We start from the raw sequence: 27,050 nt of genomic DNA, 5'->3' as shown, positions 1-27,050 counted from the left end.
AGAAATCTTTCTTAGCTTAACTAGTTTACTTTATCTTCAGATTCTTCAAAGAATTCTTTACTGTTTTCTAGTACCACAATAGGAGGAGTACATCTTGATTGACGCAACTTTGGTAAAACCTTGGGAGCAGACCCCACACCACGGAGAAGGCCTGTATTGTTGCTTCAGGTTCTAGAACCTGCGCAAGCCCTTACCTCGGCACTTTGTGCAGTGTATATAGTCAACTGCAGGGTGCTGTCTAGGGCCATGGGCCTTACCTATGGAACCCAGACCCTGAAGACCCCCTTGGGGGTATGGACCTAGTGACAGGCAAAGCCTGGATTCCATATATGGTCTAGCGTCATGGACGCTAATAATCCTAATTCTAAAGCACAGGACAAAGGACTTGCATTCATAGGCCATGGGTAATATTCTGCCACCATCATGTAACTTGTCACCGTGAAAAGGTTTTCATGGGAATGCCACCAGTACATCCTTATATGACCCTCTCCCGCTTCAACTGACCCTTCTATCAAGTTCCAACTGCTTCTTGCCTCTGGGCTCACGAACAGTTTACTAATCAGTTACCCTTAATGTACACCTTGAGAATTGTACCTGGACCCAGCATTGGGACCAGCAAGTAATGTATGCAGTGGGCACTGGATCCCACTTTTGGTACTCATCTTGGCACATGGTACAATTAATGTAATTCGCCTCAAGGTGCTGTACAGGTCCAGGACCGTGGTCCATTTATTTGGCACCCAGACCCTGAAGTCTAGTTTTCATGTATTTATGAACAAGTTGCAATATGCCTTCCAACCAACTGCCCGCCATTTCTGCTGAGAATGCAAGAGCATATCGGCTGATCTCTGGACTGCCTGCTTTTCCAGAGACACCGCAACAGGACCATGCCTGAGTTATGGCTGTTTGTTTCCTGGACATGCAAATGCCCTCCATATCCATCTTGTGTGTACCTCACCAGGGGGTTCCCTAAACTAGCAATAGCGCAGACTAAGCGCAGAGGAGCTAGGAAAAAATGGCATAATAGCATTCATGCCACAGACGGCACTGAGGTAAACCAGCAAAATGCTGTTGTCTCTCTGCACTACAGGAAAATCGTTTATTGACATAGCTCCCTTCCTCTAGTTTTAATTTTCTCTCAGGCCTTCATGAGTAGACCTATCTGACTAGGGCAGATCTTTACTGTTCTGGAATTTTCTGTTTCCAGGACCAAAAAAGTGTTCTGCCTCTACACCACCTGAATCTGTTCAGGATATGACTCTGGACCACCTAACCTCTGAAGAAGATTTAGAGGCAGGAGAGTGGATGCAGAAGAGGATCCTGCAGAGGAATTTCTATCTTCTGCATGTTATGCAACTCACTTACTGTGAGCTCACTTATTAATGCTGTATGTATTATCCTTTGTCTAGTAACACTGGAATCTACTCAGTCTAAACAAGCTTCTATGGACACAAATTGGCTGACAAAATCTAGAAAGATTTTACCCTTGCACGCACAAACTAACTGTGCATTGCACGAGGATTGGCCAAATCCTGAAAAGGTATCCCTTTCATCAAAATTGAGTTGTATCCTATTGAAAAGGAATTTATGAAAAGATTATCTTTCCCGGTAGTGGATCCTGCAATTTCTGTTCTCAACAAACATCTCCCTGTTGTGGTTGAGAAGATTCCTTTTTGTAAGAATTCTGTCGATAGATTCCCTAGAAACCCTATTGAAGGCAATCTATGTTCTTGCTGGTCCTGCCTTACAACGGCCATTGCGACTATATCCATTTGCCAGACTCTTGCTAACTGGGCTGGATAAATGAATACAAAACACAATTCTGTGTTTGAGGACCCTGCTCGGTGGGAACAATTGCAGCTAATGTCCTCAGTGCTACTATTTTGTGTTGAAGTTCTAGAAAATGTACTTCAACAGGGCTGTAGGATGACATTGCTTCCTGTGGACATGCACAGAATTTTGTGTTTAAAGGCTTGGTCAGCTGAACGTGCTTGCAAAGGGGATAACAAAAGTTGGGTAGTCCTGGATGAAGCAAGCATTATTCTTTCCTAGGCAGAGAACCACATTCCAACTCTCTGCTATCTATGTACCAGGAGTGGAAAGATGACAGCGGACTTCCTAGATCACCAATGCCTGGGCTCAGGGGAGTGGTCCCTCCACCCAGAGATCTGGGGAAATGGGGAACACTACATGTGGACATTATGGCCTCCAGATTCAACAAAAAAAACTAGACAGGTTGTGGTCAGGCCAGGTATCCTTGGTGATTCCTTGGTATATGCATTCCCTTCAGCGAGGATTCTTTGACTATGCTGTACAAATATACACAGACTCCTGGAGGACAAGCCTTGGCCTCTTCCAAACAACCCAGAACACCTCTCTCAAGGCTCTCTGTTCCATCCTGCATCTCACTTGCTGGCTTTAAAGACATGGCCATTGAAACCCAGGTACTTAAAGCAGAGTTCCACTCACCCTGTCAAAAAATAAGAGTCAGCAGCTTCATAAACTGTAGCTGCTGACTCTTAAAAAACAGCCACTTGCCTGTCCCTCGGTCCTGCGGTGTGTGCCCCGCAGTCCGTTTCACCGGCCGTCCTGTATTCCAGAAGGCCAGCATCTTCAGTGTGGGCACCCGGCTGTGACTGCTTGCGGCTTCACAGCCGGGTACCCACTGCGCATGCGCGAGTAGCGCTCGCTTCATGATTGGTCTTGTAGCCTTCTGAGACCTGTCATGTGTCCCAAAAGACTACAGGGAGGGAGAACACCTTCCGCTTCCGATCGCCTAGGTGATCGGACCAGAAGTGGGAACGGGTACCTGTCAAATTTGGGTACCCACTCCCCCACCCCCCAAAGGTGTCAATCGTTAACGGGAAGCGGGTGAAGCAGTCCTTAAAGCGGAACTTCCCCTTTTGGGTGGAGCTCCGCTTTAAAGGATAGGGGCATTTCTGACTATGTCATCCCACCATACTCAAGGCGAGAAAAACTGCCTCTCGTAGGACCTACCATTGCACCTGAAAGACATACTTTGGCTGGTGTGAGACCAGACATCTCAACCCCAGGAATATTTTTCGCTGCACATCTTAGCCTTCTGCAGGCTTGCCTGGACCAGCATCTGGCTCTTAGTACTCAAAAGGAACGTGTTTCTGCCTTATCCATTCTATTCCACGTCAGTCCCCCACTTCAACCTCCCGTGTCTTCCAGGGATTCAAATCTGTACTTTCAGTTCTTCAAAGACCTTCCTGTTAAACTGTTTCAGGATATCCTATTGCAAGATTGCACCTTTTTGGTGGTCATTATCTCCGTCAGGCATGTCTCTGAGTTGGCAATTTCTTTTAAGGAACCTTTTCTTAGCTCACATAGAGACAAAGTGGTTCTGAAACCCAGAACCTTTTTACTTCCAAAGGTGGTATCTTTCTTTCATTTCAATCATAATGTCCTACCTTCCTTATGTCCTTCCATGTAGCACAAAAAGGAGATTTAATTCCACTGTCTGAATGTGGTTAGAGTAGTTAGGGTCAAGCATCAAGCGTCTGTTTTGCAGCTTTGCGAGGCCACCACCTGGTCTTCTGTTAATACCTTCTCAACATTTTAACTAGAGGATCTCCAGGCCTCTTCTGATGCAAGCTTCAAATGAAAGGTGTTTCAGGGTGTTATCTGAGTGTTTCAGGTATGTTGACCCTTGTTTTCTATGGACCTGTTTGCTACTGTTTGTTGTTGCCCATCCCTCAGTTTTGCAGTTTTCATGGGAGGACGTCCCATGAGCTATGAATACAAGTCCTGTTCTGTACAATTAAGATAATGGGAAATTTGACTCACCTGTAAATTCTATATTTTTGAGTACAGTACAGGACACAGGTCCCTCCTCTCTGTTCTCTGTTTCTCCTAAATGCTTGATACAAAACTGGAGTATCATGCAGTTTGCGGGGTGTTCTACTGGGGGATGTTCTTAGCAAAGCTTTTGCCAGTATCTAATCACCTGTACTGTACAGCAAACTGTATGAAAAGAAAATGACTCGTGTAAAGGCTGCCTTTTTTCCATGTCCATGGTCTGAGACCACATTTCCAACAATGCGAACAGCCCCTAATTATTTAGGCTCATCAGCTCCTTGTATTTTGGTATTAGTCCAGCTCTGTATTCAGTCATCCAACACTGTGATCCAAACTGAGAGCTTAAATGACATTGGTCATAATATGTGGAGGAAAGAAATGCTTGTACACAGAACAAACGGCAAACTTTTTTTGTTTTTTTGTTTTTTTTTGGATAAAATGAGGGTGGCTTATTACCTGTGACCATTTTTTTTCTGTCATTTGTTTCCTATTGTCATTTGTCTCCTATTGAGGTGATTTTCACTTCATGACCTATAGCCAAAACAGGAAGTCTTTCCAAAGTTTGGGAATCCCTAGTGTCCCCATTGAAAGATTTCTCCTCCTATTCCTATTCTGGTGACAACCCAAAATATGGGATTTTCTTTTACTTTCACTTTCTTTGACAACGATAAACAGGACAAATAGATCGCATGAATCTCCCTAATGTGGGGACCCATACAGCAATGAAAATCTGACAGGTGTTCTAATCCCTCTCCATTTCATCCAAAAATGTAAAAAAAAGAAAAAAAAAAGTTTTGCCTTTAGTTATACTTTAAAGATTGTGCTGCATGGTACAGCTACACAACATTGTCTTTTTTTAAATGGAACCAAAGACAGAGCACGATTTCAATAATAAATATGTTACTCTATACCTATATATGTGCATCTTCTTTCTGCACACTACTTGTACATCCCACAAATGCCTTTGTTCTCTTTGATGATAATGATGATAATGTTTACTTTATTTTGCTTTGTCAGGTTGGTGTGCAAATTAAATACAAGAACAACTATCCTGGCTGCAACTAATCCAAAAGGGGGATATGACCCAAATGAATCCATCTCTGTTAATGTAGCACTGGCTAGTCCTCTGCTTAGTAGATTTGACCTGGTTCTAGTTTTGCTGGATACAAAAAATGAAGATTGGGACAAAATTATCTCCTCCTTTATACTGGAGAACAAAGGTATAAAATCTGTAGTGCTTTTATAAAAGTATCAAGCTTTTAAATGGCCTGTTGAAAACAATTGTGTGTTTCATTTTACTGTGGATTTTAATCTTTAGCTATTTTATGTATTAACTGAAGATTGGGTTCTACAGAGAGCCATACATTTTGCAACTTTGAAGAATACTCCAACACATACATTTTCTGTTTTGCTGGTTCCATGAAACAGTGTTATATTTTACCAGTGGCAGTGCTTGCACATTTATAAATAATGTCACTCTTCTCTTTTTATTAGATTGCCACCAGAAATCTGATAAGCTTTGGAGCATGGAGAAGATGAAAACTTATTTTTGCTTAATAAAAGCTTTGCAACCTAAGATGTCTGAAGGAGCCAACATGATTCTAGTGCGCTACTATCAGCTTCAACGACAGAGTGATAGTAGAAATGCAGCTCGTACCACAATCCGTCTACTGGAGAGCTTGATACGGCTTGCTGAAGGTGAGGCTCATACTTGGATGACATGAAAGGACTTCTGCACTGAAATAGTGTTCTGTAGCAGTTAAGCAGACTAAATATTGCAAAAATGTAAACAAGAGAATATCTACCTAAATCAGCATAAATGTCACATTTGAACTGCCAGGCTTAAAGCCCTGGTATCCAGAGAGCAACTCTTTTCTCCTTTTAGGGCTCACTGCTAGCATGCATTTTGGATACTGGGATGTTGAGGCTGTGCTTCATTATGATTTAGAATGTTGCACACCATGCCTCCCTGTATTCTAAGCAACAGGGGGGGTGATGAAACTAATGCTGCTTTCTAGTTTCTAAGGGCTTAGGACTTCAGGTAAGCCAATTGTAAACCGTGGTTTATGATGCTGCAGGTATTGTCAAGCTGGGTTCGTGAAAACGGCACAAAAGTTGCTACGTGGGTGGCCCTGTCGGCCAGCTTCCACTCAACATCCTTTGACTGAAAAGTCAAGGGAGCTGGATGGATAATTGAGAGCTGAACAGTGGCTACATCCACTCTGATGCAGCCACTGTTTGAGCATTCTGACAGCAGCTGGCACCAGTTGTCAGAATACAAAAGCCGTAGTGGGAGATTCCTTGGAACATCCCAGAGCTGTGATAAATTATCTGCTTAAATGTAGTGAATTTCTACATATCCCTGGCCTTATTTGCCAGCCCATCACCAGGTGGTTTTGTTTCTTAGGAACCACTTATGTGAATGTGTAATTCAATACCTTGGACACGCTATGAAAAGAAAACATTTATGAGGATATGGAAACAGTAGCAGAGGATGCTCTTTCATATAGCATTGTAAAGAAGTAGACAGTGAAAAACGAGTGTTGAAGATGACCATCCAAAACTATTTTTCAAGAAAATGTGGATAAGGAGCACAAAATAGCACTGCAAGAAAGACTTTGAGGAGGAGATTACTGGAGCACTCAGAAAGTGATGCAGCTGTGCATGGTAGCCAGTCAGCTTCTAACTTCAGCTTGTTCAATTAAACTTTGACAATAAAACTTGGAAGCTGATTGGTTTCTATGCAAAGCTGCTCCAGATTTTGCACTAGTTTTCGTAAACCCCCCCATAATATTTAGGCAGATTGTTTTTGCCATATCCAGTGTATCAATCATTGATCACTAACTGAAAAAACATCTAGCAGTGACAAAGGTTACTCAGGGTTGTGTCCCAAAGTTCCTTACACATGAACAAAAGTCAACTGGATGAAAAAAGTGATTGGACACTCTTCCTCTGTTTGAAGACAATCAAGCTAAATATTTCAGCAGCAATTTTTATTCGTGAATAAAGCTAGGATATTGAATTAAAATTCAAGGGGGTCCGGTCACTAAAATCTTCTGGCTGGGGTCCGAAAATAAATGTCCCCGTTAGTGTTCCCCCTTATATCAGGTTCCTCCTCCACCATCAGACTTCCCCCATAAATCGATTGCCAACGTCATAGTACCCCCCCCCCCCCCCATATCAGGAATCCCCATCAGAACACCCCCTTAAGTAATGTGTTTCCATCAGAGTTCCCACTTACATTGGGAATTCCAATCAGAGTGCCCCATTACATCAGGCATTCCCATCAGTTTCCTATTACATCAGGTTTTTGCATCAGAAGTTACATCTGCTGTCTCCCATCAGTGTATCCCCCTTACATCAGTTTTCCCAATTTAGTGCCCCATTATATAAGGTTCCCCCATCACGGCGACACCTTACATAGGGTGTGCTCATCAGAATGCCCCCTTACATTAGGTGTTGCTATCAGAGTGCAACTTTACATCATGTATCCCCATCACATCATTTGTCCCTAACAGAGTACCCCTTTACATCAGCTATCCCCATCACAGTGCACCTTACATCAGTTATTCCCATCAGAGTGCCCCCTTACACTCAAAGTACCCCTTTCCATATTTCCCCATCAGAGTGCCCCTTTATATCATATTCCCCATCAGAGTGCCCCTTTCTGTCACATATGCCCATCAGAGTACCCCTTTCCACAGTATGTGCCCATATGTGTCCCCTTAACATAACGTGCCCATCAGAGTGCCGCCTTAACATAAAAGGTGCCCATCAGAGTGCCCCTTCACATAAATGTGCCCATCAGAGTGCCCGTTAACCTAAAATAAGCAACATGCTCCTTCAATTGCGGCATTTGTTGATCTCACTGCGGGGCACTTCCGCTTTCCTGTACCAGAAATTTGCCTTTGAACTGCTTTGCCAACAGTGTCCGGGTGCCCCAGTCCTTATTTTCCTCCTTTATGCAGCTTTGAAGAGACGCACGACGCATACCTCTTTCATATGTTGTTTAGTGGTCGCTTATAGCTAAATGTTCATTTAATACGACCATACTGGAGGCGGCATACAAAGTATTGTTTTCTTGGTATTGGGTTCCGGCTCGTTTGGCCCAGGCGAACCCTGCCTGTAGTGATTGATGCTTTTGGGTTGTGTCCATCGTGGTGATGTATTGCATATCTGGAGGTCATGCCCGGGACTGTTTCATTTTTGGTCTTGTGTGTTTGGCCTCCTTTTCACCTTGTTCCATCTCTCCATACGCCAGGATGCTCGGTATGCTTTGCTTTATTGTCTCATACTGGGCCTCTTGGCTCATCAGCAGAAGTTGGCTTCCTATTTGTTTTTGTCGGCCACTAGAACAATTGCTCAGGCCTGGAAGAGCCCATTTGTCCCTCTTCAGGGGGTGCGGGACTGTATGACCACTATGATGCTCAATGAACAGATGTCGAGTATCTGCAACGACTTAAAAAGTGCAGCGCTAAAACAAATGCAGACTAATACTTCCAATCCATAAAACCAGTTGAACTTATCGTAAATAAATAAATCTCAAAATGTAAAAAGTGGTGACAGTCTGTGATAGGTGATGGTTACAGGAGATGTCAGTGACTTTGCATTCCAGGTGGCGAGGTGATAAAATAGTTAAAATATGCACTCACCAGATGCATATCTAATATGCGCATATAATCAATAACCAGAGGTCCCCGGACTCTCCCCCTCTTGGTATTGGTCTAGTCAGTGGTCGTCTCTCTTGGGATAGCCCCGAATACCACCGTGGAAGCCTCTCAGAATTCAGGGCTATCCCAAGAGAGACGACCACTGACCAGACCAATACCAAGAGGGGAAGAGTCCATTATAAGTGGTTCAGCTCATCCATCCCATCCCATGAGGGGGACCTCTGGTTATTGATTATATGCGTATATTAGAAACGCATCTGAGGAGTGCGTATTTTAACTATTTTATCACCTCGACACCTGGAATGCAAAGTCACCGACATCTCCTGTAGCCATCACCTATCACAAACTGTCACCACTTTTTACATTTTGAGATTTATTTACGATTATAAGTTCAACTGGTTTTATGGATTGGAAGTATTAATCTGCATTTGTTTTAGCGCTGGACTTTCTTTTTAAGTAGTTTACGAGGTTTTATTCTGGTTGCCTTTTCGTGCTTTCATCTGCTATATTATCACTAAGCGCTCACTTATTATTTTGTTTTATTCTGTATCTGCAACGACTCCCAATGTAAATTCTTTAAAATATGGGAGCCGTGGTTGCAATATGCCTTTCCCATGCTCCCCCCGGCTAGTCTGGGGATGTGATGTTGTTCGGTATTGGCGTTCTCGAACCCTGCTCTTGGTTTTGTTATCTTTATCTTTTGTACTCCTTGTCAGGAATCGGGGTATGACCAGAAGGGTGTGGACTGACACAGGGAAACGCAGGCTTCAGATATGTTATAAACAATATAATTTATTAAGACTAACAATACAAAACGCAGTGCAAAACTAAACCTAAACACAGTGCAAACAAACCAAACCACCCACAGATAACAATACATACAATGCAAGAGTCGTCAGGCAGGTCGGGTCAGTAGCAAACGGGCAAACGGAGTACCAGGAACAGGCGGGAGAGTGGTCGGGGTCACAAGCTGGGTTCAGTAACTCACGGGCAGCGCGGTGCAGAGGGTCAGACAGAGAATGGTCAGGGTCACAAGCCAGGGATCAAACAGGAGAAGTCAGCAGAGGTCAGGATCAGGCAGGGTCGGCAACAAGTCAGACAGAAACAGGAACAGGAATAGAGGATACAAGATACAGGGGCCCATGGAAAAACACACACCACGGCCCTGACTGTGAGTCTGGCCATTCCTTAAATACAACCCCCGCAATCAGCTTCAGGTGTTTGGCTGATTGCAGGGGTGAGTCTCTGATTGCTGAGAGCACCCGCTGGCCAGCCCTGGTACTGCAGCCCACAAGGCAGGTGAGTCCCACCATTATTGGCAAGTCCATTCCTGACAGTACCCCCCCCTCAAGGAGCGGCCTCAGGACGCTCCAAACAGTCCTAGCTGGGCAAAATGTTCCACCGCCCGGGTCCGGTAACTGGCGGGATATCAAAGACTGGCACATCGGGCTGGGCACCGGACAGAGGCACATCGGGCTGGACACCAGACAGAGGCACATCGGGCTGGACACCGGACAGAGGCACATCGGACTGGACACCGGACAGAGGCACATTGGGCTGGACACCGGACAGAGGCACATCATCTGGACACCGGATCAACAGGCGGAGCACCGGGCCACCAGGCAGGGCGGCAGGCACCAGGCAGGGCGGCGGGCACTGGGCCACCAGGCAGGGCGGCGGGCACCGGGCCACTAGGCAGGGCGGCGGGCACCGGGCCCCCAGGCGGAGCGGCGGGCACCGGGCCCCAAGGCGGAGCGGCGGGCACCGGGCCCCCAGGCAGGGCGGCGGGCACCGGGCCCCCAGGCAGGGCGGTGGGCACCGGGCCCCCAGGCGGAGCGGCAGGCACCGAGTCATCTAGCAAGACAGCGGGCGCCGAGTCATCTGGCAAGACAGCGGGCGCCGAGTCATCTGGCAAGACAGCGGGCGCCGGGTCATCTGGCAAGACAGCGGGCGCCGGGTCATCTGGCAAGACAGCGGGCGCCGGGTCATCTGGCAAGACAGCGGGCGCCGGGTCATCTGGCAAGACAGCGGGCACCGGGTCATCTGGCAAGACTGCGGGCACCGGGTCATCTGGCAAGACTGCGGGCACCAGGTCATCTGGCAAAACAGCGGGCACCGGGTCATCTGGCAAGACTGCGGGCATCGGGTCGTCAAGCTCGACAGCGGGCATCGGGTCGTCAAGCTCGACAGCGGGCACCGAGTCATCTGGCAAGACTGCGGGCACCGTGTCATCTGGAAAAACAGCGGGCGCCGGGTCATCTGGCAAGACTGCGGGCGCCGAGTCATCTGGCAAAACAGCGGGCATCGGGTCGTCAAGCTCGACAGCGGGCACTGAGTCATCTGGCAAGACTGCGGGCACCGGGTCATCTGGCATTGGATCGTCTGGCTCGACAGCGGGCATCGGGTCACCAGGCATCAGGTCAACTGGCTCGACAGCAGGCACCGAGTCATCTGGCAAGACAGTGGACACCGAGACATCAGGCACGACAGCGGGCATTGAGTCACCAGGCATCAGGTCGTCTGGCTCGACAGCGGGCACTGGGTCATCAGGCATTGGATCGTCTGGCTTGACAGCGGGCATCGGGTCACCAGGCATGACAGCGGGCACTGGGTCATCAGGCATTGGATCGTCTGGCTCGACAGCGGGCATCGGGTCACCAGGCATCAGGTCAACTGGCTCGACAGCAGGCACCGAATCATCTGGCAAGACAGTGGGCACCGAGTCATCAGGCACGACAGCGGGCATCGGGTCATCTGGCAAAATAGGGGGCACCGGGTCATCTGGCAAGACTGCGGGCATCGGGTCGTCAAGCTCGACAGCGGGCACCGAGTCATCTGGCAAGACTGCGGGCACCGTGTCATCTGGAAAAACAGCGGGCGCCGGGTCATCTGGCAAGACTGCGGGCGCCGAGTCATCTGGCAAAACAGCGGGCATCGGGTCATCAAGCTCGACAGCGGGCACTGAGTCATCTGGCAAGACTGCGGGCACCGGGTCATCTGGCATTGGATCGTCTGGCTCGACAGCGGGCATCGGGTCACCAGGCATCAGGTCAACTGGCTCGACAGCAGGCACCGAGTCATCTGGCAAGACAGTGGACACCGAGACATCAGGCACGACAGCGGGCATTGAGTCACCAGGCATCAGGTCGTCTGGCTCGACAGCGGGCACTGGGTCATCAGGCATTGGATCGTCTGGCTCGACAGCGGGCATCGGGTCACCAGGCATGACAGCGGGCACTGGGTCATCAGGCATTGGATCGTCTGGCTCGACAGTGGGCATCGGGTCACCAGGCATCAGGTCAACTGGCTCGACAGCAGGCACCGAATCATCTGGCAAGACAGTGGGCACCGAGTCATCAGGCACGACAGCGGGCATCGGGTCACCAGGCATCAGGTCATCTGGCTTGACAGTGGGCACCGCATCATCTGGCAAGGCAGTGGGCACCGAATCACCAGGCACGACAGTGGGCTCTGAGTCAACTGGCACGACAGCGGGCACCGGGTCATCAGGTACCGGATCGTCTGGCTCGACAGCGGGCACCGGGTCATCAGACATTGGATCGTCTTGCTCTACAGCGGGCATCGAGTCACCAGGCATCAGGTCATCTGGCTCGACAGCGGGCACCGGGTCATCAGGCACGACAGTGGGCATCGGGTCACCAGCCATGACAGCGGGCACTGGGTCATCAGGCAACGGGTCACCAGGCACAACAGTGGGCTCTGAGTCAACTGGCACGACAGCGGGCACCGCGTCATCTGGCAAGACAGTGGGCACCGAGTCATCAGGCACGACAGCGGGCATCGGGTCACCAGGCATCAGATCATCTGGCTCGACAGCGGGCACCGAGTCATCTGGCAAGGCAGTGGGCACCGAGTCACCAGGCATGACAGCTGGCATCGGGTCACCAGGCACAACAGCGGGCACTGGGTCACCAGGCATTGGATCGTCTGGCTCGACAGCAGGCATCGGGTCACCAGGCATGACCGCGGGCACTGGGTCATCAGGCATTGGATCGTCTGGCTCGACAGCGGGCATCGGGTCACCAGGCATCAGGTCATCTGGCAAGACAGCGGGCACCACGTCATCTGGCAAGGCAGTGGGCACCGAGTCACCAGGCACGACAGTGGGCTCTGAGTCAACTAGCACGACAACGGGCATCGGGTCACCAGGCACGACAGCGGGCTCTGAGTCAACTGGCAGGATGGTACTGGTTGGAAAGAATTTTCGCTTTTTTCTCGTTTTAGTTACTGGAGCACTGTAAGTAAACGCAGGTCTGTAAATGAATGGAGCAGCTGAAGACAGAGAAGAGCTGGAGGATGGAACAGAGGAGGGAGCAGTTGCTACAGAGGACTTCTTTACAGGGTTAAAAAAAAGGATAGGTGCAGCGAGTGGGAGCAGAGGACTGGTATGTGGTAGTTAGCAGAGTATACTGGGCCGTCACTGGGGGTGCTGTCGGGGATGCAGGAAAAGTGCCTTGAGCAGAGGAATGATGTTGCAAGCTGACTGAGGCTGGGTGCAACAAATCTGTCTATGTCTGCAGTACTGGTTGAACAAAACTCAGCTTACACATAGCCTGTCTGATCAAAGACTGCACTGCGTTTATGCAATCCATAAGCACATGTGATGGACAAGCTGCATAATGCTCATGGAAGCAATCTGGATCATCCTCCAACAACCATACCAGTGATTCCACTTGATCCACACTAAATGGGGGAAAAAAGTAATTCCTGCTTTCAGGGGTACAGAACCGAGCCAACTCAGCACAAACCTGGATCAATGGCTGCACCTCAGAAAACTCTGTGCCCTGATCTACTAGGCAATGAGCGATCCTTATACACTCTAGTAGTTGATCCCGGGGATACTCCTTCAGAGTCTGATAAGCATAGTCTTTGTCATCAAAGACTAGCAGAGACAAATACACCACCTCATCAAGTTCCATCCTTCCCAGCAACAATAAGCCAAGATGGCTTCCCTGTGCAGCCACTTCTGGTCAGGATTGGGCCGTGGTGTAATGTCAGGAATCAGAGTATGACCAGAGGGGTGTGGACTGACACAGGGAAACGCAGGCTTCAGATATGTTATAAACAATATAATTAAGACTAACAATACAAAACGCAGTGCAAAACTAAACCTAAACACAGTGCAAACAAACCAAACCACCCACAGATAACAATACATACAATGCAAGAGTCGTCAGGCAGGCCGGGTTAGTAGCAAACGGACAAACGGAGTACCAGGAACAGGCGGGAGAGTGGTCGGGGTCACAAGCTGGGTTCAGTAACTCACGGGCAGCGCGGTGCAGAGGGTCAGGCAGAGAATGGTCAGGGTCACAAGCCAGGGATCAAACAGGAGAAGTCAGCAGAGGTCAGGATCAGGCAGGGTCGGCAACAAGTCAGACAGAAACAGGAACAGGAACACAGGATACAAGATACAGGGGCCCATGGAAAAACACACACCACGGCCCTGACTGTGAGTCTGGCCATTCCTTAAATACAACCCCCGCAATCAGCTTCAGGTGTTTGGCTGATTGCAGGGGTGAGTCTCTGATTGCTGAGAGCACCCGCTGGCCAGCCCTGGTACTGCAGCCCACAAGGCAGGTGAGTTCCACCATTATTGGCAAGTCCATTCCTGACACTCCTTCCTTTTCTTTTTTTTGTTTGTTTTTGGTGTGGCAATGGATAGCTGCCTTTAGTTTGAGTTACTGTCGGTGTTATAATAATGTTTTTGCCATTTAAGTGCCATTGATAGCCCCTGCCTGGGCGCACCTTTTGCTCTGTTGGAGTTAGAGCACTGTTTTTCTAATTTTTTATGTGCAATTGATAGCCCCTGCGTGGGCGTGATTTGTTGCTCCTGTGTTAAACTGTTTAAAAATTTATAAAAGCCATTGAAATACAAAATAGGCAACATGCTGATGGGCACATGTTATGTTAAGGGGCACTCTGATGGGCACATTTATATTAAGGGGCACTCTGATGGGCACATTTATATTAAGGGACACTGTTCTGTTGGCTCCAATCTAAGAATTGATAGTGTGATCTCTAACTTAGTTTTGATGAGATAGCGATAACTTCAACCTCTGATGGATACCAGTCAGCGACTCAATGAGAATGACATCTTGTAGATCTTGTGAAGTTTATTCCCTAAACTGAGAGAATCTTACAACAATGAAATTCCATAGGTCAAAAAAACATGCTGTTTCCTGCTCCATGCCATGAGGCTTACTGCAATGCATCTCTGGGAAGGGGGGAGGGCTATCTATGCAACATTAGCTAAACTAAAGGAAAAGGAGGAGCAGAGACAAAACACTGAAAACATTTAAAGGCATAAGACAGTCAATATGACAGTCATGTGAAACATGACAGGCACGCTGATGGGCACATTTTATGCTAAGGGGAATTCTGATGGGCACATTCTATGTTGTGCCCATCAGAGCACCCCTTAACATTAAATGTGCCCATCAGCATTACCCTTTAACAATAAATATGTCCATCAGAGTGCCCCTTAATATAAATGTGCCCATCAGAGTACACCTGAAAGAACAGACCCTACCTTAAGGGCAAACAGGAGCGGGAGGCAGGAGCTTGCTAGGATCCTTTCTGAAGGGGGTGGGTCGCTCGTTTGTGGACAGGCAGGGAACGGGAACCAGGACAGACAGTGAGCTGCAAGGAGCTGGGGTGCACGTGTGATATCATCTGTTGCCGGGATGGCCTCCCTACTGAGTGGCGGATCTGTAGTCTAGCGAGCTGGCGGTCCTGGCCGGAGTGCTTCTTGAGCTGTTCTTGGACCGCGGTCCGCCTTTTAGTGACCACTGGAATAACACATTGGCACAGCAATAAAACCCAAACTTTTTACAACAGAAGCATACTGGGTCACCTAATTCAAAGAAGGTGAACTCTGTTGCTTGTGCTTGAAAGGTGATGGCATCAAATTTGTGATATATAGAGTGGGTGATGGTGGTGGATTGCTTTACAAAGGCCAAACTATCAAATAAGCATACTTTATTAGCCTACTAGGGAAATGTCAACCAAATTTGCTGCAGTGAATGCCTGTTATAGTCAAAGTGGCACTTTATTTTAGTGTGAAGTGGTACAGAGGTTTGAAATACACTTCCAATCGGGTGGTTTCTGAATTTACTATACAAACAGTCTTTTTGAATAAACGCTAACAAGTAAGATGCTAAGTAGAAGGTGCAGTGGCCCATATCAACCAGGCATAATACATTTAATAAAGCCAAATTGGTAGAAGATGGACTCTGGCTGATTGATTTAAGTACTGTATTTGTAGCTTGTGCTATGTTTCTTGCATAATATTGCAGAATAATGTTGAATACTTGGCTTGACAATTCACAAATGTGTAGATGGTAAAAATACTGTTTTTACATTTTTGATGTCTTATTCCCTGTGGTCTGACTCTAAAACTGAAATATAGCCTATATTTCTTCATATACAGTCATCCAGCGTGAGAGGGAAAGCACCACCATGGGACTTGTAATTACTGCAAACTAAAAAGTGCTTATTCCCCACAATAATCTATAACATTATGAAAGTGCTAAACACAGTAGAGCTTTCTTGAAAAATAAGTTATTAGCATGTCCTACTTCCATCACAGAAACAATAAAGAAGGAGTTGATTCCTCAGGATAGTGGGCAAAGAAAGGCGTGCCTACCTATACATCCAGACCATTGGAATATAGTACAGATGCAGCCTAATATTCTGCCTCCATTTATTTCTAACTGCATATGTCTGTTTAAGCCTAGCTGGCCATCATCTATGCAGTGTGTATAGGAACCATAATTTCTGTGGAGAAGGACTAATTAAGAGGAGGTGCTTTTGGTTACCTTAATCCATGACATGTCTGCTTGCCCTGTCATTATGTGAGTGCACACAGCAGTTGTCACTGGTGGGAAATCAGTGTTTTTCTGTTTACATTTTAGTGTCAACGGTCTCTAGTATATTCATGTGTGTTCTGCCTGTCTCTCTGCAGTGACTAGATATTTGAAATGTGCTCTGAGCATGCTCATTCCATTTGCAGTGTACTGTAAGTGAGGGTGGCCCACTGCCTTTGCTTTTTTAGCTTGCAATCTATAAAGACTCCATTTATACCACTGAAGGCTCAAGATGACAACAAAGGAAGAGAGAAACAGACACAGAAGGAGAATGTAATATTGCTATGAAGAGTATATGGGTAGAGTGAAACACTCAAGAGGAGAGCTGAGAGGAAGGTTGTGCATAAGGGTGTAAGGACTTGTGTTTATGATCTTTAGGCTTTTGTCAATGGCACCAGTTTGATATCCATTAGAGATGTATCTGAGATCATTCCGAATGCATTGTAAGGTGCATTTTACATGCAGATAACCTCCATTTGACCTACTTCAAGAGGGTTTTGCATTCCTATAGACTTGTATGGGAATGCAATACCCATTTGACATGAATGAAAGCCCTTGGTACAGGCCCTAAAGCTTACTGTGTGCACAAACACTCCACTACTGCTGATAGGAAAGAGAAAGTACCTTGTATCAATGTACCAATGTAGAGCTGGGAGGGAAACTGAAAATGATTGCATTCCATAAGTTATATGCTTTCTTTAATTATACAGCTGAGGAAATATGATTCAGCAAGGTGTTCTACACTATGTGTAATATAGAGATTCATTTTACAACTATATCTGTTTTTCTCCAGCCCATGCAAGATTGATGTATCGAGATGTTGTGACTATAGAAGATGCTATCACGGTGGTATCAGTAATGGAATCATCTATGCAAGTAAGTATATTAGTTAAAGGAGTTCCATGCTCACATCATACACATTCTTTTTTGTATTATCAGCATTGTAATAGCAATACAATATAAACGTGGAAAATCAAATTTCATGTTGAGATTTCTGTTTGTCTGCTGACTATCTCTTTCCACAACTTCCTGGGTTCCCTGCATGCTTTGCAGCTTCTCCTCTGCTTTACTTTCAATTTCTAAGCACTACATAGCCCATAGTACTTTGCTGCCTGTAAGCAATGATTCCTGTACTGACTCTTCTCAGGACATCAGTAGTTCACAAGGTAGGCTGTGTGTAATGTGTGACACAGCAGTGACTACAAACAGGGAATAGTTATTTACGTGTCACAGAATTCAAGTAAGTAAATGTGTTAGGATCTTTCAAGTAAGTTTACAAACCTCAAGATCATTTGGATTAATAAGAATAGCCTTGAAATATTTTTACTTTCAATTTGTTTTATTAAAGTTTTAACATAATACAACAAATAACCATCATCAAATTTAAAAAATGAGTAACACAGGATAACAGAAGATAAGGCGCCCATAATAAATGCATAGGGGTGCATACATTCCGCAAGTGTCTAGCTACAACAGCTAAATTCAAAGAAATCAAAGAAAAACAATGTTCAACATCCCCTATATATCACTTTACAATCTTCATGAAAGGGAACCTCTGGTACCAGATACCTCGGGTGCCTGCTTCAAATACTCCTTAAGACTGGTAACAGACTATCGGAGAAAAGGGAGAAGAAGAAAGAAATAGAAAAAAAAAAAAGAGAGTCAGACAGAAATACATGTATGTAGCATGATGACCAAGTGACTTACATTCCTTGTCCCTACAGAGCAATTATAAAGTAATTTTCATAAAATCCGCCCAGGGTTCCCAAATATTTTCAAATCTAGCCACGGTATCATGACGTATACTAACAGCATGCACCATAATCCAAGTGATCTTCTTCGCCTGGGCCACAGAAACGAAGAGCTGCTTCCATGCCCTAGCAATGGTCATCTTTGCCCCCCAGCAGAACAAAGAAAATCAAGTGTTGTAGATGTTGAGGGGCATCCTTTACCCTTGCATTAAGCAGAGCCACTGAAGGAGTCTGAGGAATGGATAGCCCCATAACTCTACATAAAATAGCGAATACACCATTCCAAAAGCCTCTCAACTGTGGACATTCCCACCATACATGAGACATGGATCCATTCATGCCACATCTCCTAAAACAGAGAGGAGAAGCCAATGGATACATTTTAGCTAGCTGTATGGAAACCAAGTACCAACGGGTAAGTAGTTTAACATTAGCTTAGTACCAGAGTATGATTTTAAAAAAAACATTTGTGCCAGACCTCAAACTCGACCTCCTCCCCAAGATCTTGTTCCCAGTCAGACATATAAGAAAACTTGGAAGGAGAAGCCAGTAGTAGTCCATTTTTGAGAGAGATACCAGTGTCCTGTGTGCACCATTTTTCGTACGGAGAGACCCCACATTGTTCCGAATTACTGGGTATGAGGGACCACAAAAAATACGAGATCTGAATAAAACTAAAACATTCCATTTGGGGCATTTCTAAAACCTCGACACAATAACGCAACGTAAAGGGCCCTCTATGGGTAAAATGCTGTCCAATCCGATATAACCCCTTGTTGAGCCACCATTTAAGTGCCTTCATATCCTGTCCCAGCGAAAAGTTTGAATTATGAATATATGAGCTAGCGGGCAAAATGGGAAGACCAATGCGGAGTTAGCCGTGAGCTTGTCCCATAGTGATACCGATTGAGATCGGGTTGGAGTCAATATTGGCGGGCGATTCCGAAGGGGACACCAAAGTAAATAGTCTAATGTAAAACCGGGGACTGCCATCCTTTCCATATAGACCCAATCTGGTGTATCACTTCTCCTATACACCACCGAAAGTTGGGCCAATTGAGCTGCCTGATAATACCTATAAAAGTCTGGGAGTCCCAGCCCACCCCTGGTCTTAGGACAGAAGAGGATCTTTTTAGCAAAAAGACGGCCCTTGTTGCCCCAAATAAATCTAATTACAAAAGATTGGAATTTCTCCAAGACCACACGTGGGATAGGAATGAGAAGAGACTAAAAGTAATATAGACGTCATGGGAGCAAGGTCATTTTAACAGAATGAAGTCTGCCCAGCCAGGAAAGAGTATGAGTCGACAACATCTGGAGATCTGCCTCAAGCTTATGCAAAAGTGGCGGATAATTGAACTCATAAAGAGATTCCATAGTGGCCATCAGCTGTACACCCAGATATGGGATATGAGAGTCACTCCACTCAAAGGGAAATGAATCCCGAAGTTAGGCAAGCAATCCTGGTGGGACAGAGACATTCAGAGCCAGTAACTTGGTCATATTAACCTCTAAACCTGACACCCTGCCAAACTCTCGTAATAGGCATATCACCTTAGGGGTGGAAGTCAACAGAGAAGTCAAAAACATCAGAAGGTCATTCGCAAACAATGTGCATTTGTGTTCTTGTGGACCACAGCGTACCCCTCGGATATCAGGGTCCAACCGAACTTCCACTGCGAGGGTTTCAATAGCCATAGCAAAAATTAAGGGAAATAAGGGACGTCTCTGCAGTGTACCCCGAGCAATCCTGATTAACTGAGAGTACTGTCCCTGCAAGTGAACGTGTGCCAACGGGGAAGAATAAAGAGTCTGTAGTATGCCTAAAAAATGTGGATCGAACTCTCAAACTTCCAAGGTCCTAAAAAGATAGGGCTAAGACACTGTGCCTTCTGGAAATCTATGGATAATATAAATCCTTCCTGGAGGGGGCCACCATCCCATTGGGATCGCAGCAGGGACACCATGTCCATTGCTCTATGGATCTGGTCCGGTCCCTGTCTCCCTGGTATGAACCCAACCTGATCTTTATATATATATATATATATATATATATATATATATATATATATATATATATATATATATATATAGGCGCCTATGAACGAAGATAGACAATTAGCTAAGATTTTGGTCAGAAGTTTTAAATCATTATTGATCAGCTAAATAGGTCTATAGTTACCCACATATCTGGGATCCTTAGCCAGTTTGGGGACCACAGTGATATAGGCCATGTTCAGAGAGGGGTCTAGAGATTCCCCATCCCGTAGGGAATTAAAGAAACTAGCTAAATTTGGTGACAGGGTGGAAGCAAATTTTTTTATAGTATAGCAAGGAAAAGCCATCTGGGCCCGGGGCAGAGACTCTCTTGGCAAACTTAATTGCCCCAATAACCTCCTCCCCAGAAATAGGGGCCTCCAGCTTAGCCCTGTGGGCCATTGTTAAATAGGGTAAAAGTAAGTCCTGCAAAAAGGCATCAACAGCCTCGGCTTGAAATATTTTAAATGCAATGTGGAAATGAATATGCAATTTTATATCCTGACCATAAATACACTCTAAACCTAAAATCCATAAAAATAAATCATTTCACCTTTCAATATAAAGCAATTATGCTTTACACCTCTTAATTACATTGGTTTTCATCTTTAAAAAGGTACAATACTGGTAATGTATATCATACAGTAAAAGCTCTAGTCAGATGAGACCAAAATTGAACTTTTTGGCCTAAAAGCAAAACGTTAAGTGTAGTGAAAAACTAACACTGCACATAACCACGGACACACCATCCCCAACATGAAACGTGGTGGCGGCATCGTGTTGTGGGGATGCTTTTCTTCAGCAGGGACAGGGAAGCTTGTTGATGAGAAGATGGATGGAGATGGGGCGGAGGTTCACCATCCAGCAGGACAACGACCCTAAATATACAGCCAGAGCTACAATGGAATGGTTTAGATCAAAGCATATTCATGTGTTCAGAATGGCCCAGTCAAAGTCCAGACCTAAATCCAATTGAGAATCTGTGGCAAGACTTGAAAATTGCTGTTCACAAATGCTCTCCATCCAATCTGATAGAGCTTGAGCTATTTTGCAAAGAAGAATGGGAAAAAATGTCACTCTCTAGATGTGCAAAGCTGGTAGAGACATACCCAAAAAGACTTGCAGCTGTAATTGCAGTGAAAGGTGGTTCAATAAAGAATTGACTCAGTGGGGGCTTAATACGAATGCACGGCACACTTTTCAGATATTTATTTGTAAAACATTTTGAAAACCATTTATCATTTTTCTTCCACTTCACAATTATGTGTCACTTTGTGTTGGTCTATCACATAAAATCCCAATTAAAAACATTTACGTTTTTGGTTGTAACATGACAAAATCTGGAAAATTTCAAGGGGTATGAATACTTTTTCAAGGCACTGTATATCATTTAACTCCTTTTTTTGTGGGTTATACCTAGTTTATGAAAGTAATGAAATAAAACCATTTCCCGTGTACAGTACATGTATAAACGAAGGATGCTTTATTGAAAACACCAAAAAAACATCTCGGGCATAAAGGTATGGTGTCTCGATAACATGGCACAGTAAAAACAAAATTGAGCATTCTACCCACCACTTTAAACTTTGTAATCTATTGACTGACGCCTTCCCCATTTTCCTCTACCTCTTAACTACTACACCGATCTCCATCCATCCAAGTGCTTCTTATGATCCATCCCTGGACCCAATGCTGCCAGCTCGTCACCAACTTACACTATATTGCCAAAAGTATTGGAATGCCTGCCTTTACATGCACATGAACTTTAATGGCATCCCAGTCTTAGTCCCTAGGGTTCAATATTGAGTTGGCCCACCTTTTGCAGCTAAAACAGCTTCAACTTTTCTGGGAAGGCTGTCCACAAAGTTTTAGGAGTGTGTCTATGGGAATGTTTGACCATTCTTCCAGAAGTGCATTTGTGAGGTCAGGCACTGATGTCGAACGAGAAGGCCTGGCTTGCAGTCTACGCTCTAATTCATCCCAAAGGTGTTCTATCGGGTTGAGGTCAGGACTCTGTGCAGGCCAGTCAAGTTCCTCCACCCCAAACTTGCTCATCCATGTCTTTATGGACCTTGCTATGTGCACTGGTGCGCAGTCATGTTGGAACAGGAAGGGGCCATTCCCAAACTGTTCCCACAAACTTGACAGCATGAAATTGTCCAAAATGTCTTGGTATGCTGATGCCTTAAGAGTTCCCTTCACTGGAACTGAGGGACCAAGCCCACTCCCTGAAAAACAGCCCCACACCATAATCCCCCCTTCACCAAACTTTACACTTGGCACAATGCAGTCAGGCAAGTACCACTCTCCTAGCAACCACCAAACCCAGACACGTCCATCGGATTGCCAAACAGAGAACCGTGATTCGTCACTCCAGAGAACACGTTTCCACTGTTCTAGAGTCAAGTGGTGATGTGCTTTACACCACTGCATATGATTCTTTGCATTGTAAGGCTTGGATGCAGCTGCTCAGCCATGGAAACCCATTCCATAAAGCTCTCTACGCACTGTTGTTGTGCTAATCCGAAGGCCAGACAAAGTCTTTAGCTTTTGACTCTGCAGACAGTTGGCGACTTATGCACACTGTGTGCTTCAGTATGCGCTGACCCCACTGTTATTTTACGAGTTGCTGTTGTCCCCCTTTTTTCCACTTTGTTATAATAGCACTAGCAGTTAACCGTGTAATATTTAGTAGCAAGTAAATTTCACAGATGGATTTATTGCACAGGTGGCAACCTATTACAGTACCACGCTTGAGTTGACTGAGCTTCTGAGAGCGACCCATTTTTTCACAAATGTTTTTAGAAGCAGTCTGCATGCCTAGGTGCTTGATTTTATACACCTGAGGTCATGAAGGTGATTTGAACACCTAAATCCAATAATTTGGAGGGGTAGCCCAATACGTTTGACAATATAGTGTATAAAATGTACATTGTTATTATCTTTTTTTTATTGGCTAAATGTTGTGCCCACTCTTATTGTCAATTGCATTCCAGCTTTAAAAATAATAAATAAAAAACAAAATGGAGTCCATGTGTCATGTATCTCTTACCCACGAGTAACTCTAATTTGCAAAACTGCCCTAACAGACCTGTTTAAGTGATCTTATAGTTTAATAGGTCTTGAGATAAACACAGGATTTCCTTTCTTTCTTGCTTTTCCTTATCTGCATTCTTTTTCTAGATTAATAATAGAATAGCATTTTCAGAAAAATAAGGTCAGCAATGGCCTCCACATTTTGCTGATAAGAGGTTTCCTTTAAATGTAAGTTTCCATTTTGTTTAGTAGTAGTTTTTAGAAGGTTTGCTTTTTTCTTTTATGAAATTGCTATAGACATTACCATGCACTGTCAGAATCTCACTGTTTTAAGATGCATATGAGTCTATAGAAAATATCTGAAACTCTAGCAGATGAAGTCTCAGGCCAATGACACCCAGACATGCTTAGAATTTACTTTCAAAACAATGAATGAAAGAGATGAGCATTGTTTACATCACAGGCGTCAAACTGCGGCCCTCCAGCTGTTGAGGAACTAAGAGTCCCATCATGCCTTTGCCTTTGTGAGTCATGCTTGTAATGGTCAGCCTTGCAATACCTCATGACAGTTGTAATTCTGCAACAGCTGGAGGGCCGCAGTTTGACACCCCTGGTTTACTTGATGGGCTCACTGTATCTTCATAGAATCTACATATGGTTCTATTCAGAAAAGTATAATTTGAAGGAAGCACATTTTAAAAAGGCTAAAAGTCAAAGAGCTCTTCAGTAAGAAATAGTACCCTATATATTATCTAATGTGTATTTGTATATATCATGGTGTACCATTATGCTATCTGTGAATATTGGAAACTAAAGTAATGTTCTTTTTTCATTGTAGGGAGGTGCCTTACTGGGAGGGGTGAATGCTTTGCATACATCATTTCCAGATAATCCACAGGAGCAGTACCAAATGCAGTGTGAACTTCTCTTAGAGAGACTGGGACTCCAAAATATACTGAGGGAAGAATTGCAGAGACTAGAAAGGTACATAAGCCTACCACTTTTGTATGTAAGTGGTAGGGAAAGCCACATAGTTTGTACTTTTTTTGAAGTAACACGTCATTTTATAGTCTTTTCTAAGTCCAAATTTTTGTTTATTTAAAAATGTTATGTATTGAAACAAATCAAAAAAAGCCTAATCTTCTCAGCTTTTAAGGTATTTTATTTAAGCATAATACATTTGTATATGCTTTTTTCCTAAACACACATTACAGCAGCTACTGTATGGCATCACAGGGCTCAGTCAGGTGACAATTCATAAATCCACCCATCCTTATAGTGCTCTGTGAGCCCTGCACTGCACAATGTCATTTTTTTCCCTGTCTTGTTGCAGGAGCTAGAAGATATCGGACTATGACATGTGGGAGTAGCGTAGGTAGTTTGATTAAGGTTGTGTAAAACCTGGAATACCAGTTCATACATGTCTTATTTGGTTAATTTACTCTTTTGAACCAACAGTTAAGGTCTAGATTCCTTCTTACATCCATAGCTATTTGTTTTTAACTTTAATGATAAAAATCTGTTTTATATCCTATTGGCTCAGGCTAAAGAAGTCAGAATGATGACTACTGTGCTAACCAATCCTTTGCAATTTTTACATGCTGTAAATGTTGTTGTTTGTAGATCAATAGTAAACAGATATATATACTATATATCAACCGTTTGACCACAACAGTTTATTGCAGAATATTTTAGTTTTTTGTGAAAAACCCAAAATAATGTTGAATTTTTAGTATCAAATTAGGATCATTTAAATTCAATGGGAAGAAAGAGTATATTGTTTTTTCCTCTTAAATGTGTGAAGCACAATGTCAGCCTTTCCCCTAGCAAGCAATTATATCCCAAATCCCATTTTTGTAATGCAGACTAAAATAGAAGAAACTAGCATCTGTTGCCTTTGGTGAAATAGCTATGTATAATTGGCTGGGATCAACTTGTTTATATGAGTCTTGGTTTGTCCATACTCTGAAATAGAAATAGGTAATAATGTGTCAGATTAACAAAAATATATATTTTTCTCTCTTTTGTATTAGCTACATTTTACATTAATTCTATAAATTTTCTTTTCAATACAGACAGCAGTATCTAGACACCAATCAGCTGCAGCAAGGAGAGAATAATACCACTGTCACCACTGAGGGTTCTGTCACTAATAAAACACCCCATGGTGATAATGTGAAGCCACACATTTCAGAAATGGGACACACCAACAGAGCAAATGTCAGCTGTGACTCAAACACAAAGACACAGGAGGCTGAAAAATATTCTTCTCCTCCAGCACCTAACAACTGTACAACAAAGAATATTTGCAGAGATGGTTCTGATTTGTTGGTAGATCGAAGCATACAGCTTGGATCTTCTGAAGAGCTTAACAACAGACGGCAACAAAATTCTTCAAACTGTCTGAATAAGACAAGCAGTGGTTTTGGCCTGGATTGGTTTGACACTATCCAGACAGGAAGGCAAGGAATCAATATTTCTCCAATTTCTAAAACAGCAGAGTACACAACCATGAAACCTCAAACAATTCCACCAAGACTTGAAGCTGCCAGTAATGATTTCAATAAAAATACCATCAATGCAAGCGCTGCCAAGCAAGTAACAGAAAAAGGCTCATGTGAAACAAAAGGAAATAATTTACCAGATGAAATTATTACTGAACATGTTTCTAAAAAATGGCACAAACTGAATAAAAAGCGTATGAAAAACACAACTGATGAACCCTGTATAACGAAGCTCTGTGGATATGGAGGTCCTTCAGAAGAAGCCGACGATTCATCTACAGGTCCTGTGCACAGCACTCCTGTCCGAAGCAGAAAGCGACCACTCGCTCATGTGGATCCAAGGAAAGGGATATCAGATATCCAGGATCCTGAGCTGCAGGCAAGATTAGCCCAACTAGCCAAGTTTTCATTTAAACAAAAGACAAAACTCCTGCACAACCCAGGGATAGAAAATGAGTTGACTGCTACTTCTGGTAACAATGACAAAGAAGGTACCAAACCAATGCAGAAACCTGCAGAAAAACTCCGGAGACTGCTGGAGGTATCAGAAAGCTCGGATCAAGCCAGTTCTGTAAGGCAAGAAAAGTCTTGTGCTGCCACAACAGATGTGACCCTAGAGAAAGAAGCACATGTTGTGAGCCATGTTGTCTCCCCTTCTGTGTTAGTAAATGAGGAAACAAATCAGACTGAGACCTCACACAGTAGAAAGGTCTCTTCTAGTACACTTGCCAGGCTGGCAATGTTTTCCTTCACCTCATCATCTGAAGACAAAATAGCTGACAAACCAGGTGTTATTCCTGGAAGTGAAAACCCTTTATCCTCCAGGAACCTGGATGCAGGAGGAAAGAGGAAATGTTTTCACCTGGAGTCTATCACTAACAAAGCTGTTGGAGCAAAATCACTTTTTAGTAGTACAGACTTTGATGATGAAATGTTAGATTTAGACTGGAATATTGAGATAAATGGAAAAAAGTAACATCTCTTTGCCAATGTTCTAATAATAAATACTGTATATTTGTTAAGGAAATGTGTTACTACTTGCTCCGTATGTTTATTAACGCAACACTTGAAACTATCTGATCAAGAGGTTTATTGGAAAAGATGATTATATCCTGTGTTCATCATGCAGTCAGCAGATGGCAGTGCAGACTTCACAGACTTATGGTCACATACAATATATTTCATGTTTTTCTTTACGCACATTTCCTAATGTTTAAATATGTCTATGTAATATACTGTCTTATAAATTTTTACATTTCCTCTAGTTTAGGTTAGAATAACCAGTCTCGGGTAATCACATTTTTTAGTAATTTTTTTTTAATACTTGCATTTAAGGAATTCACA

The 27,050-nt window shown here is 44.3% G+C and overlaps 1 protein-coding gene across 1 annotated transcript in view; it reads left to right on the top strand.

Annotated features, from left to right (window-relative positions):
- Positions 1–26,733, top strand: part of MCM9 (minichromosome maintenance 9 homologous recombination repair factor) — a 103,924-nt gene extending 77,191 nt beyond the window's left edge. The window contains exons 9-13 of the mRNA XM_089652179.1: positions 4,840–5,042; positions 5,317–5,520; positions 17,172–17,254; positions 24,041–24,186; positions 25,278–26,733. Of these exons, the coding sequence (XP_089508305.1) occupies positions 4,840–5,042; positions 5,317–5,520; positions 17,172–17,254; positions 24,041–24,186; positions 25,278–26,682 (2,041 nt within the window). The 3' untranslated portion in view covers positions 26,683–26,733. The remainder of the gene's footprint in view (positions 1–4,839; positions 5,043–5,316; positions 5,521–17,171; positions 17,255–24,040; positions 24,187–25,277) is intronic.
- The last annotated feature ends 317 nt before the right edge of the window (positions 26,734–27,050 follow it).

The sequence above is a fragment of the Staurois parvus genome, unplaced genomic scaffold, assembly GCF_062004578.1.
Source record: "Staurois parvus isolate SC_StPar_1 unplaced genomic scaffold, SC_StPar_1.0 ptg000672l, whole genome shotgun sequence".
NCBI lineage: Eukaryota > Metazoa > Chordata > Amphibia > Anura > Ranidae > Staurois > Staurois parvus.
This window is presented reverse-complemented; position numbering and strand designations above follow the sequence as displayed.